Raw genomic sequence first — 14221 nt, forward strand, 5'->3', positions numbered from 1 at the left:
AGTCTGGGGCCAATCGCTCTTCCTCTATCCCCACCACTATCTTTCTTATCTTCCCCTCCTTTCATCCGCAATACCCCCCCTCCAGCGTCGACATGCCTGTCGGGGCTGAAGAGCCACATGTACACGAGGACGGCATGGTGCAGTGCGGCTTCTGCACCTGCCTCACACTCTTGAGGCTGTCTGTTGTTATCGGTGACACCCCTAACCAGGGTCGCTTCCATGTCAAGGTGCGTCTTATATCTCACTCATACCTCTTGTATTCTAACTATAGCCTTAGTGCTTCAAGTCGCACTTTGGCTGGCCACCAGGGAAGTACGATTTCTGGTACTTCTGGCCCCTTGGTAGTGCCCATCTGTGGATCCTCCACATTGCACGGCTAAGCAGCACGCTGCTGCCGTCCTCGTCCTCTATTGTCGCTGCCTTGGCAGTCATCGACGGCTTCACCTCGTCTGGATCAACATCTGCGTCAGCCATGGGTCCATCTCAGCCCCAGCCCAAGACTCGGAGATCTGGCAAGAAGGCCTGCACAGAGGCTAACTGCCCCGGATCGACAGTGAAGGGCTGCAAACGCGAACTGTGCTACTCGCAATGTCGCCTTTTCGGCAACGACTGCCCTATCCTCTCCCATCGGCACGATCAGGACCTCGCGAAGAAGGTGTCAGGGAAGGGAAAGGCATGGGAGCGCACGCCGTCCTCAATGCTCTCGCCTTCAGCCCTGCCTGACTCCACGCTGGTGCCAACATATGCTGACCCGGGCCTACCGTCGACATCCACAGGCCCCTTTGACGCTGAGTATGCGACGTCTCAGGCTATGCCGCTTGAGCCCCCCCAGCAACCTCTCTACTCATCGCTGCTTGCTGCCATTGAGGCGAGCCAGCATGCATATGCAGTCACTTTGGCGTCGACCCTGCCTCATGCTCTTGCGTCGTTGCAGCCTTTTTGCCCTTTGCAACCTTTCCCTACCCCCTCACCACTACCTTCTCCTCTAGCACGCCCTCTCTCCCCCCCATCACCGGAGCCATCCCCTCTCCCTTTGTCACCGCTGCCTCCCTCTATTGAGCCTTTCTCTTTCTCTTCAACCCAGCCTCCACGGCTGACACAGCCAACACAACCACAACCTAACCCCCCACAGTCGGCCTCAGGACAACCATACACGCAACAGATGGAAGACGCTTGGTTCGAGGACTGGAAAGACATCCCAGAGCAGTCTGCTGTCACGAAGCGGATCCAACAAGAGCAAATGCGTGACAAACTGGATGACGACGACACCCGAAAAGCTACCATTGTGTGCTATGACACTGTACGTTTTATTTCTCAATGTTTCCATTGTCTTTCCAGTCTAACTTGTGCTACAGCCGGGCGATGCACAGGTCTCGTGTCTCAAGGGCAATCGTGGACTTCCGCAATACCCGTACTTCAATCTCAAGTCATTTCTCACATCCTCATATGCCAACAACCTCGCTCCTCTCGGCGCTGATGCAACCACGATCTAGACATGGAATCGCGGGTTCAGGAAATGGGTCAACATCGGTGTCGACGCGAACATTCGCCTCAAGAAACAATGAAAACTCAAGAGCGATGACGATGAGGACAATGCTCAAAACGTTCTCATATTCAAGTGGGCCCATGTCCAAGCGAGCGGGTGCCAGGACTTGCACGATTTCATCAAGATGAAGGACCCCCACCGCGCTGACGATCTTGTTGCCTCTCGCAGTCACCGTTGCAAACGCCCCAGATACAACTTCCCTCTGTCGTCGCCCGACGTTGTGACTTCCATGTCGGACGAGGCCTCCTCTGTCGAAAGTCCTAATCCCCCATCCGCAAAGCGCAGGAGGACGACTCCTCTATCCCCCTCCCCCTCTATGCCTCCTTGCTCCTCCTTGCTCCTCCCTGCATCTTCTTCACATGTTGTCGACGTTGACGCATTGCCCAAGGAGTTTCGCCATCTCAAGTTCGACAACATCAATGACGACACCACTCGTCCGCCTTCGATACCGGCCCTTGTTTGTGCCAAGGTGAAGACAGTCGGCCGTACATGGTGGCCGGGTTCATGGCACGCCTACGACATCCACTACGGCCTCAAGCTAGCTCGCAGTTCCAAGATGTCCTTTATGGGCTTCGAGCGGGCTTTTTGGCGGGTGTTTGGCGTCCGCTACGTTAAGAACACGGTCAATGACAGCGAACGACGATGGAACGCACTCAAGTACAGTGAACAGGTTGCCTTTCTCAAGGCAAAGTACAACAGCCAGGGCAACTGGTCAAAGGTGACAGGGCGAGTCAAGTTCAAGACCCCTTCGAACATCAAGTCTTCCTCGCTTTCATCACATTGTCGTGGCCTCGGTACCCAGGACAATCCCTTTGAGATCTCCATGTCCCCGCCAATCAAGGTCGAATCCCCACCACCGCCAACGCTGACCTTTGAAGAGGAGGAGGAGGGGACCGACACAGACTAGTCTACATGTTGTGGTTATGTAGTTATGTTGTAGTTTTGCATCGCACTCGCATTCGTGTTGTCATGTTCATGTCAAAGGCAATATATTTGTTTTGTAGAAAATAACAAGAGAGTAAACTAAGAGGGGGGAATGGGTGGGTGCCTGGGACGATGTCCCTTAGCCTTCAAGTTTGCTATCACTTCTATATTATGAAGGCGAACCATTTCATCTAGAAAAAAGTTGTAGCGAACAGGAGACATCTCACGAACAATGGCGTGAAAGGAACCAAGCCAGACATTGATCTGCTCGGCAACGCTGGTGTTGAACCACCAGCCCTTGCCCTTGCCCTTGCCCTCGTCCTCGTCCTTCAGCAGCTCAGGGAATGCGGCGGGGTTGCAGTGTTTTTGGCAAAACTCGTGCGTTGTCTTATGTTTGTTCAAGAGATGCCATACGTCGACTACCATCCTGACGTCATCCCACCACGGGTCGCCCATGGCTTGCTGCTTGGCTTCGCAAGCGGTGTCGTATACCCAGAAGTCTGGTTTCTGGGCTCCCGGGAGGCTGAACACCTTTTTAACCATGATCTATGGTGAAACATGAGTGGTATGCATTTAGAATAAACATATGTTACTCACAAGGACGTTTGAAACCGCCTCGGCACCGTAGAAAGTGCTGCGAGCAAGTATCACACCACAAGGGTGCACGATGGTCACCTCGCAGTACGATCGACGTCTTCCGAGGAGAATTCTCATACGTTTGGGCTTCTTGGCATGGGCGCCTGCCTCAGCAAGCTGTTTGGGTCCTGCGTCGGGTACACCGATGTTTGTCGGGTTAGCGGTCGGTTTGTGGTTGATGTTTCCATCTTCGTCAAGGTCAAACCAGTCGACGGTGTCATCGAGAATGCCCCCATCACCACCATCTAATGCCGTGTCGTCAACGGTGGCTTCGGGACGCGATGTCCTGCTGCGAGCGAGTCGGCTCTTGAGGGCGAACATCAACTTGGCGCGGTCCGAACTTTGAACCTCCATCGTGCGATGCTCCTCATCATCGCATGTCTTCTTGGTTTGAACAGTCATAACGATGGGCCAGTTGCAGCCCACAACGGTGCAGAGATCGGCGAGGTTTTCCTTCTTGCACTGTTCACACCACGGCTCGCGAGTGCTGATTGGCGCCTTTGTGCACCGGAAAGTTTTGCATATGTAGTGGCCAATGGTGATGCCGTCCGAGACAGCCATTTGGCACTTATCTAGCTTTAATAAGATATGTTGAAGCGAAAACAAGAGATTGAAGTACTTACAACCTGTTTCCTTGCCGGTGCTGTCAGTCTTCCTCCACATGCGCATACACAAGTCACAGTAATGGGGCAACTCGTCCTGGCCGCTGTTCACGATGTATAGGTTACGCTGCTTCATAGCTGCGTTGAAGCACTTGTGCTGCTCGCCTTCGTGCGGGACCACAAGTCGTGTGCCCTGAGCGTGGTGGTGGCAAAGCAGAGCGTAGATGTAGAAGGCACTCCATACCTGCTGAGATTTGAGGTTGGGGCTGAACGAGACGTTGAGATCGCCGGCAGAGAGGCGTGTTTGTGTGTAGTAGTGGCTAGCAAGGTATTCGCCTTTGCGGGCGAAGCAAACATTGTAGAGTTTTGTGCAGCTTGTGGCAGATGTCCTGTGGCTCCATCAGCAAACCGGAACAGAAAAACATGTACGGCACTTACGCAGATACTACCATCTGATGGGTCCACATGTTCACGAGTCAAGTCTCGACGTAGTGATGTTCGTCAACTTGAATCCATTCAGGTATTTGTTTGTGGTATTTGCGTGTCGAGGCGTCTTCGACGACATAGTTGCATCAGTGTACGCGGCCACAGGCTGACGTAGAGACACAATTAACTGAAAGAATGGCAACATTTAGACCGGGAGAACTCACATTCGCAGGTTAGGTTCACCACCTTGGCATATTGGACGCCAAAGTCCATGGTGAATGCTACTGCCTCGCCGATGGTCTGAGTCCGCATTTCCGACTTCTTCTGACAGCCGTCGCTGTCACAAACGCGAGCAGGAGGATAAATTGAAACGAGGGCTGATATAGTGTCAAATGTCTAGCCACGAGAAAATAATGGAAGACTCACGGAGTTTCAACTCCCACCCAGTCTCCTCAAACATAGACGCTAAGTCCTGCTGACGCTCCCAAGATCGAGGCATTACCCATATCGAGTCCTTGAGGAGTAGCCATAGATATTCGAGGTTCTCTATGGTGATGCGTGTGACGGTGGATAACCACCGGATATGGGGGCGAGGGATAGTGGGTGGGGCCTCGTCAATAGTGTTGCGCTTTGCAGGCTGAACCAGGGCAAAGTCATCGCGAAGTTCGATGCAGCAGTCCATGAACATGACCACTTGCATCAAAGACACATGCGAGAGCTGGGGTATGCGGCCAATGACGTTGGCTATCTGCGCGAATGTCAGTGACATTATATTGACGGAATGAGCATGGAGATATAAGGCAAGGGAGGGGAGGGGGGAGGAGAGACCAAGCCTACTCAAGATGGGAGACACACTGGTATAAAGGGCAAGGAGCGGCTCTGTACTCACCACAAATGTGTACATGGGTACGAGGATCCGAAGGGGCTGGATCGAGGACTGGAGAAAGAAGGTGGGGCACTGAGACTCCCATGTGGCCGTATAGAGGGTGTTCGGCGGCGATACAATGCGCTGAGTATGGCAAGAAGGCCATATAGAGAGAACGGGGCTGCAAGATGAGGGTGGCAGCGGAGCGCTGAAGTGCTGAAGGCCAGAGGACGACAGGAAAGAAGACGGAGGTTGAGGCCGAGGTCTTGGATAGAAGCCAGAGGAGTCAAAGTTTTGTATCGAGGACGCGAGAAAGAGGAAAATGAAGACGTGGAACGCGAAGCAAAGAAGAAGTAGAACGCAAGAAGATGAGGATCAGTGGGAGAAGTGGACAAGAAGATGGGCAGTGGAAGAGGATGAGATGCTCGCCTGGACTGGCGGCAAACAGGGGCTAATGGCTGTGCAAACGCGACGAGACTAAAATCAAGGTGACTGTGGGAAGTTTACTTTAGCGTGGGAATTAGGGTTACAGCCGTTCGCGCCAAACGTCGCCGCCGGTTGCTTTGGGTAAGCTGCGCAATCTGGCCAAAGCGGGCAACAACCTCAGCACAACAAATGCCTACAGTGTATGTAGAAATTGAGCATAATAAGTGGGAGATGTCTACAAACAGCTTGCTAAAGGGATATATATATAGTGGCTGGACAAATTTGACTCTCACCATCATATCCAACCCTGAGGAGCTAAGTTGATGCTATATGTTTTCAGTGATGATGTCAGCATGAACAACTAATGTATCAGACCTTAGTCACTGAATGGTTCCTCAGCCCTGAGGCTGTGTGTGAGACCTGTAATGCTAGATCAGAGACCAAGTTGCAGTTCTTTATCAAGGATACAGCCCAGGTCAATCATACAATAAAATGTAGATCTACTTTTATGGACATATATATATACTGACTTTTTGTTTCAGAATAGAGATGACTTCTTATTGCGTGCTCATTGAATATTGGGTGAGGCTCACACTGCAGCTGCCACAAGTTTACTGCACAATTTACAAGTGCTGAAGCAAGTCCTCAAGGAGGCACAACAGGTGAATGAGAGACTGGCATCACATGAAGAAAAACAGACTGCTGTAAGTTAAACACATTTCAGATGTCTGCAATGTGTTCAGTGACTTGAAATTTTCAGAGCGCCTGTACAGCTGGCTTGCTGAAGTAGAAAGCCATGCATGCAGCAACCAATGTGATGTTCATGTACATGATAATATGGTTTTCTTTTGGTATTTTTACTCTAACTATTAGTACAGCCCTGGCATATTGGTAAAATGGCTCAGTTAGAATACAATGCTGGACTGCTTAATGCCTATGTTTGGGGCCTAGCAGATCATGTGAGGTGCAGCCATGCTAACAATTAGATCAACACTAGTGGATAGGCTTGCATTTGTATTTCCCTGCTTTAAATGTACCTCTCTAAATTTGTTTTCTTATTCAAGCTTTTGCAGCACTAATTATTGACTGCATGATGATTGAAACCATATACAAGCTAGTTGTAGCACTCTTTGGCTGACAGAGGTTACATTGTAAGCTGCTCTCGCAAACTTAGGCTGCAGGATAATTGCAATACTATTGGACAAGAGCTGCTTCAGCCTCAACTCCCATGGAATCTGCTTACCAAGTGATTGCAATGTACTATACTCACTAATTGCAATTGGCTTTTGCTTGGGGACTAATCGGAACAGGGTGCTTGTATTATGATTGCAAGCAATGTCAAGCACTTGAAATCCATTTTTTTTGCAACATTGTCCAATATTGTGAATGCAATTGTTGACAAGAACAGTGATCTCTATTGTATATTCTAACTTTAGTCTATCAAATAATAACATGTTAAAAAATGACTTGTTTGTTGTATTAGTATTGCTGCTACAAATAGTACTTCTGTTGTCACCTGGAGGCAAAAAGTGTGAGTTATGTACAGTAGTAGACTAGAAAGGATCTGGACCTGCAGTAAATAAAACTGATTTGGTTTTTTGAGAGTTGCCATAGTGCATGTCATTATCATCTAAGTCCATTATTGAAAAAGATACATCTTCACTAACTTGGCATGACATGGCCCACCTAAGCATTTTGTTGGCATTTATCTACTTTACAGTGGTGTTTTTAGCATGGCTGGACACCTGGGATCAACTGCACTGACCTTTTGATTTTGTACTGGTTTTTTTTCTTGGCCTCTTGGTGTTTAGAATAAAAACATCAGGAAAATTATCACCCTCTCACACCATTGCATAGCAATTGTTTACATCAGCTCAGTGCTGCATTGATACAAAGCAAGACATGTTTCTGGCTCACAGGTGATTGAATGGTTGGAATTGTCATAGAACTGGCATGCTTGATCTAAGGCAGCCTCAAGAAACTGGGAGTTTCCCACGTTGGGGGACTTGCAATCAAAATTGAGTGCACTTCCCAAGAATTAGGGATACAATATATCAACATGCTCCCACTTGTGGTGTACCCCATTTCCTGCCACCCTGGTAGTATGCAACCTTGTGGTTATTGGGATAAAACAGGAAAATACTGTATGTACTCAGAAGAAGGATTTGATGACATTTTCCAAGTAAATGGCATTCAACATGAACTTCATGAACAGAGAAAAGGTGTGGATCCTCAAGATACCATTGACTTGGGCTATATACGGGCTAGCTAGCATGATGCGCCAAAAGAACAGTCTACAGAAGGTGAAAGCCGTACACTGGGGGGATGCAGACTGTGATTAAGAAGGTCACACTGATGTTTAAGGTTTGACAAGATATTTTGATCAAGTTGCCTGCATAAGCACTCCTGGAAGGGAAATCAAGCACTAATATTTGATGGTGTGTAGTGTCCACAAGATATTACTTATTACTGTCAAGAGAGCTGATAAACCATGTTAAAATTATGACATAACCCTTGAGATCCCAGAGAGCCTTCTTGCCAGGCTTCTGTCCAAGTTCTCTAAGCTCCTTCGACCTCCAACTTCTGCTTTTGGGTCTCTTATCACCCATCTGTTCAGTGCATGTAATTACAGCTGTGCCATCCAGTATGGCTTGGACAATTTGTTGTTTACCTATCATACACATTGACAGGGGCACATTCTTCCCCTCTGACTTCTTCATAAACCTGATGGACCACTTTTGTTCACTTCCTCCTTTTTTACCATTCAGTAGGAATTCTCTTATCTAGCATTCTCAAAAATTTGTTATTGATGCAAATATTGCTACTGCACCTGAATCAAAATCAGACCCATGCAGTGATGGGACCTAGCAAACTAAAACAAAACAACTGCTTGGACCTGTAAAAACACTGATGTACATTTTTTTCTCTTGTTTATTCAAAACATCTATATTCAATACTAATAAAATACTTTGGCAGTGGCTTTGTCTCATTTTCCACAATTATGGAGATGTGAGCCAATAATAAGCTATCAACAACTAGATTGCTTTTAGTGTCACGATTTTTTTCTTTTTTGTTTTGCAATAGTTCTGACTGGTCTTGCAGCCACTGGAGAGGGAGGAGTTTGCTTTGGGAGACATGCAGGGAGTGAGGAAGGTGCCTGAGGTGACTAAGGAAGACTGGATGGCAGTGGAAATGAGTCCGATGAGGGAAGAGGGGGATTGATTACACTGGCAAGTTGTGAAAATATCACCTGGAATACCAATCATCTTTCACTCACTGTGTAGGATGGGTATTGAGTGTAAAAAAGGTTGGGAATGGTGAATGGCATGTCAGCAGATGTGTATTGCCCATTCCAGCATGCAGCAAATACAAAGTTTGAAGCCCCCACTCTCAAACATGCAACATAGTTGGTGTATGGAGAAATACTGAAGCTAGCGGGAAACACAGTGTACCAGAGTCAGACTATGCTCTTGTCCTTGGCCCTGACCCCCCACTCCCCTGACCTCTTTACCACCTTTACTGACACCAATCATGGTGGATGCAAGGACTTGGGACGCTCTACTGGCTCTTACCTTGTTTGAGTGGGTAGGGGTGAACAAATTATAGCCTTATTGCACCTTGTACAACACCACGAGCTCAGGATGGGAAGTGCAGCAGGCAGAAATGTGGAGAGGCAGCTTTCAAGCCATGATAACCACAACTACATCCTCCAATGGCATCCTCAGTCCTGATGTATGGGCAGCCCATCTTACCAGTAAGTTGTATTTCTGCACATGTATGCTTGATGCACACAGGAAACTACATAGTTCATCCTGTATCAGCTTACAGATGCAACAATGTGATGAGAAATCTCATTTCCATTGATGAAAACATGGAAATGGATGATGCCTCAGTGGAGATTGTGATGTTCATCACCGCCAGTGGTAAGTAAATTCTATTCCCCATCTACATATACCTTGTACTGTGAGCAAACATCACAGATTTCATTTTTATCAGAAGGGTACTCATGTGGAGGTGCTGAAAGGCCCACATGGGTTGTCTCATTTGTCATGGTTGCAAGTGATCATGACATTCTATGGTGTGTTCTACTGTTTTCCTGTTTGCATGCAGCTAATCATGGATTCATTACTGCAGATACCAACCATGCTGCCATAGAGTGGCACAGTCTAGACCTAGTTCAAGTTTGCAGCACCTTTTCATTCTTCTATGTGCGGAAATAGTATAGGAGGGTCTTGAGTTTTGATTTTTGTTCTTTGTGAAATTATACCATGGACTTTGTGACATTTGCAATTTATAACAGTATATATTTCTATCAAATGTAAGTAAAACCTTTGTAAGCAAAGACATGTGACATCACACATTGTAAGCATGTTAATAAGACGTGTCATCTATTTTGAAGTCACTTTAAGCTGTAGTTCAGCAGCTGACCATGCAAAATGCTGACTCTTCCAAGGTAGGATGAAGTTGGCTGATACATCAATTGATGCATTATCTTCCTCCACTCATCCAGCTTGTCACAATCATGTCCATGTCCTATCAGTTAGAACTTATTTGGTACTAGGTATGTCATCTCAACAACCTTTATTGGCCATAGGGTACCCATAGCACCTTGCTAGACCAAAGTAAATTACCTGTCTAACCCTGTTTTTAGGCATAAGTATATAAGTACACATGGTTTTCAGCATGTAAAATTTAAGCTTAGCACATAGGCTAATTTTTTTTGTGATATAAAATGGAGTATTTACAAGGGAATGATAATCATAAGTGCAAAGGCAGCTTTGCCTACATTACATGTCTACCAAGATCATCTCAAGTACAGCTTCCTGGTAAAACTCCACCACAACTTTCCTATAGGCTGATCTTTTGAGTAAATCCTGTAAATAGCTTGCCCTACTAGTGGTGACAACACCAGTCTCCTGATTGACAAGAAAGGTTTTGTATATTTTAATGATGCTTGGAAGGGGTTGCATTAAGTGGGGCAGCTTTGGTTAACACCTCAGTGGGCTTGTCAAATCTCACAAACAGCATTAAAGTGCATTTTAGAACTATAAGATTAGAAACACAAAAAAAACACTATCAAGTCACCATTTTTGATGCCATTGCAATAGCACCTATGAACACTCTTTTGTATCAGTTTGAAGCAAGGTAGTGCAAAAGTTAAGTGCCATTAGTCTTGATGGCCTCATGATGAATATTGAGAGCTTTCATAATCATTTTGCCCTCAAAGACACATTTTAGTTCAAAGGAGTTCTTATAGAGAAGTCTCCTTTTGAATAGTAGTCCATAAAACAAACTTTTTCTACCTCTTCCATGCGTTGTTGGTGTGTCCAAGAGGCAGTATGTTCAAGGGCAGTTGCCAACATAGTAGACCACCACTCACAATCTACTTGCTTGAGCTACAGAATGGATGTAGGGAGATGAACAAGATAAAAGTCTTTTTTGAGATGAAAACAAGGTGTATAGGTGCTCACGCACTCATTTTGGTGATCACTGTTTAATATTCAATGTCCACCCTCAACTTACTTATCTAAAGGATGCCAGCATCCATCCAACACCCATGTGCTGGGCATCACATGCCAAAATGTTGTTATCACATTGCCCAGTGCCTTAAGTATTTCCCTTCATCAACCTTTCCTGGTGCCTGATGGCCAAGACCTTAAGAGACAAGTTTTAAAAGGAGCTTCTTGAAAAAGGAAGGTCCTTTTGGAATATTTTACTTGAAGGGAACAAAAATTACCTTGGTAATTTTTTTGCTGATGATGAGCACTTTGTGACTGTTCATGATGGTGCTACTATGCACAATGCACTGCTTTTTCTATTTCAACACCAATGTATCACCCATCTCAGCTCTCTCCCATCTCAAACACTGCATCTGAACCTGCACCTATGTGCACTAGCATAGCCATTAAGGCTCTTTGAATTCAACTCGGACTCCAACTACAAAAGCTTACAAAAACTGTATAGAGCTATTCTCAAGCTAAATCTTGATGAAAGTGATGTTCATGAGTATGCTCACAAAACACCCTGTGACATGTGGGACTGTGCACAGCCAGGATATGAAGGATATTGGTACTGGTGAAGATAAAGACAAACACCAACACAGACTCAAGCCCAAATATGAAGATGACATGGAGACCAATAACGTTAACTAATGATGAGCTACAATCTATGGGCTTGGATAGGGAGTCCCTTATCAGCTGCAACTGCTACCAACAACTCTCACAGCTGGCTAACTGGAGTACTATTTCCCTGATTATGCAAAGGTGGTGGATGGGCGGCCCATCCACCTATTATATGTGCTGGACCCCAGTTGTTGTAAGACAGCAGGCCATGGAGACAAAAATCCGGCCACAGACTTTTCCAGCCATGTACCACTCTCCTAGCTTCATCAACTTGATGTACTTTTGATGTACCAGTGGCAATTGCAAGTCCCAGAGCTCTGCAACTGCAACCACATTGCCTTGCATTGATCAATGATGTTGTACGCCTCATTGGCCTGCTTGGTACCAGTGTTATTAACTGACAAGAGCATGATAATGTGATTGCCGCTTCCCTCACGCTTCAGCACCCCATCTGGTGGGAGCAGCACATTGAGATTGACTCAATTCCAGGTTGGAGTTGGCCAATTGGCTAGCAATCATATGGAGGTTACTACTTATCTGTAGCTTCCAATATTTAGGTACCTGCCATGGTGATGACCAAACAACTACCCCACATGCAATGTCTCATATGCATGCACTTGTTTGTAAGAGCCAAGGTTGTAACAAGCTTCTTGTGCCTTCAATATGTCAATGATTGCTGTTAGAACAACACCTGGACAGCCCAGGGACTCCATTGCACTCACCTGAAATCAACTGTGTAGTCAATGCCTCCAATGATGCAAATTTGGGCCATAATCCAGCATTGGCAGGCAATATTAGATTTGTCAAGATACTATAGAACTGGTTCCAATCTAGAAATTCTATCTCATATAGAGCCTTGCCATGGTGATTCAGCTTGCTCATGCAAAGAACTATCCATAGCTGCACCACTAGTCAGAACAATTGTGTTTCAGGAAAGGAAACCATACACACCCATTCCATCAAAGGTCCACAACCACCATTCATTTTTCTTGGAAACAAACACCTCAGCTCCCACATTGGGGGCCATGTATTTGTTCTGGAGTGGCTTATGGATCTTTATTTTACCATGTGGGAATGAGCACTCCACCCAAGATAAGTATGCCTCTTCTATACAACCCTGGAGGAGCTGAGGCAAGTCATGTCATCTCCATTGCAAAGTAGCACACTGATGAAGGAAAATTAGCACATTATTGAAGGAGGGCGAGGGTGTCACTGGGTGCAATCAACAAGAGCGGTGATGTGTGCATTTCTGATGCAGGCGCTGATGAGTTTTAGTTGTTTGTCATGAAAAACTGGTAGCAACAAGATGTCAACTTCACCCAGGGCTTGTTGTCAACAAAATTGAACACACACCACAACGTCAATGTGGTTTAGATTAGTGGCTTTGATGGCTATGAATGGCAATGCAAGGTTTGATATTGACAATAAGACATGTGCCATTGATTGTAGCCTCCTTGTGGAGGACATAGATTTGTTCAACCATCACCACCACTGGCTTGGCAATTCACTGGGGCCAAAGCAGAAGTCCAATGCCAGCACTTCCAATCAGGGCACGTCCTGTACATTAAGGACTGTGAGGCTGCCAGTGCCCTTTGGCAGATGCTCAAGTTGCATGCCCATCACAAATACACCTTGAGCAACAACATTTTGTGGGTGTTCTGAGGGATGCAGCTGACAGTAGAGAGCATGCTTTACAGGGACATTCCCAAGGCTGAAGAACCTTGCAATTGATCTTCCTAGAGTTGCAATTTTGACTAAGGTATTGGCAGATGTTTCCAAGCTGCTAATGCTGGAGGAATGAACAATGGAGACAGCTGACAGCTTGGCACACCTAGCAGCACACACACCCAGGTTGAATTTTCCAAGTCTCACCACCCTCTTGTGGTTGGAGGGCCATGCTACAAAGCTCATCATTCTCGTGGTTATCCACTTTCCAAGCAGTTCTGTATCCTTGAGCACATAGTTGTGTTGTTCCCCTTGCTTGTTATGTAAAATCTACAGAGTGGTTGCAGAGAAACATGCCCTTTGATAAGAAACTGAGCCCTATTTGCCCTGACATTGCCTTCTGCACCTCAGTCCTTATCACGCTCAGAAGAGGCACTGGTGTCCAACAGTGAGCAAGTAAGGAGACGCTCTGTGGACACCAGGATTACATAGGTGAAAGAAATAAGGTTTGGGAACTGTACAGTAGCTCGGAGTTCTCCATAGTAAGCCAAAGAGTAGAGAAAAGCGAAATAGGGGCAAAGTCGCGAGATACTGGAATAGGAAGGTGGTGAAGGTATAAACAAGACACAAGTAGAAGTATACCTCAACACACAATAGCTGAGTGGTTGCAGCGCTCTGGGCACTACCACAAGGCTCTAGGTTCAACTCACACAACAGGCAAGTTTTACCTCTTTTTACCCAAGTGTCCTGGAATGCTGTGAAGCGTACCAAGGCCACTGGGCTGCTGTGCCAAGGGCATAGGAGCGATGCAGAGGTGCTGGGCGCACTCTGACACTCCCCCCTGAACCAGCAGCTCTGCCAGACTCGCTCCCCCCAATGCCTCAAGTCCCATCAGATGAGAGAAGCGCTGGACCTTGGCCACAGGAAGTGCCTTGGTGAGAAGATCAGCCACCATGTGGTCAGTGCCTACATGGACAGGCTCAATGAGCCCAGACTCGACCTGATCCCT

The 14221-nt window shown here is 46.6% G+C and overlaps 3 protein-coding genes across 3 annotated transcripts; 1 reads left to right on the plus strand and 2 right to left on the minus strand.

Moving 5' to 3' along the window:
* Window positions 1-92: 92 nt before the first annotated feature.
* CONPUDRAFT_76345 (uncharacterized protein) lies at window positions 93-2453 on the plus strand (the record flags this gene model as incomplete). The annotated part of the gene is made up of 3 exons (XM_007774736.1): window positions 93-227; window positions 278-1300; window positions 1575-2453. 3 exons carry the CDS (start codon window positions 93-95, stop codon window positions 2451-2453), a joined length of 2037 nt encoding a protein of 678 aa, XP_007772926.1.
* A 149-nt stretch (window positions 2454-2602) lies between these two features.
* Window positions 2603-3988, minus strand: CONPUDRAFT_19217 (uncharacterized protein; the record flags this gene model as incomplete). Its single annotated transcript, XM_007774656.1, has 3 exons — window positions 2603-3016; window positions 3068-3678; window positions 3733-3988. Coding segments are annotated over 3 exons (1281 nt in total), but the record flags the coding sequence as incomplete, so codon positions are not given.
* A 196-nt stretch (window positions 3989-4184) lies between these two features.
* CONPUDRAFT_63232 (uncharacterized protein) lies at window positions 4185-4903 on the minus strand (the record flags this gene model as incomplete). Its single annotated transcript, XM_007774676.1, has 3 exons — window positions 4185-4261; window positions 4323-4511; window positions 4561-4903. The coding sequence occupies 3 exons, from the start codon at window positions 4901-4903 to the stop codon at window positions 4185-4187; spliced, it is 609 nt and encodes a 202-aa protein (XP_007772866.1).
* Between the last annotated feature and the right edge of the window lie 9318 nt (window positions 4904-14221).

The sequence above is a fragment of the Coniophora puteana genome, assembly GCF_000271625.1.
Source record: "Coniophora puteana RWD-64-598 SS2 unplaced genomic scaffold CONPUscaffold_13, whole genome shotgun sequence".
NCBI classification, from domain to species: domain Eukaryota; kingdom Fungi; phylum Basidiomycota; class Agaricomycetes; order Boletales; family Coniophoraceae; genus Coniophora; species Coniophora puteana.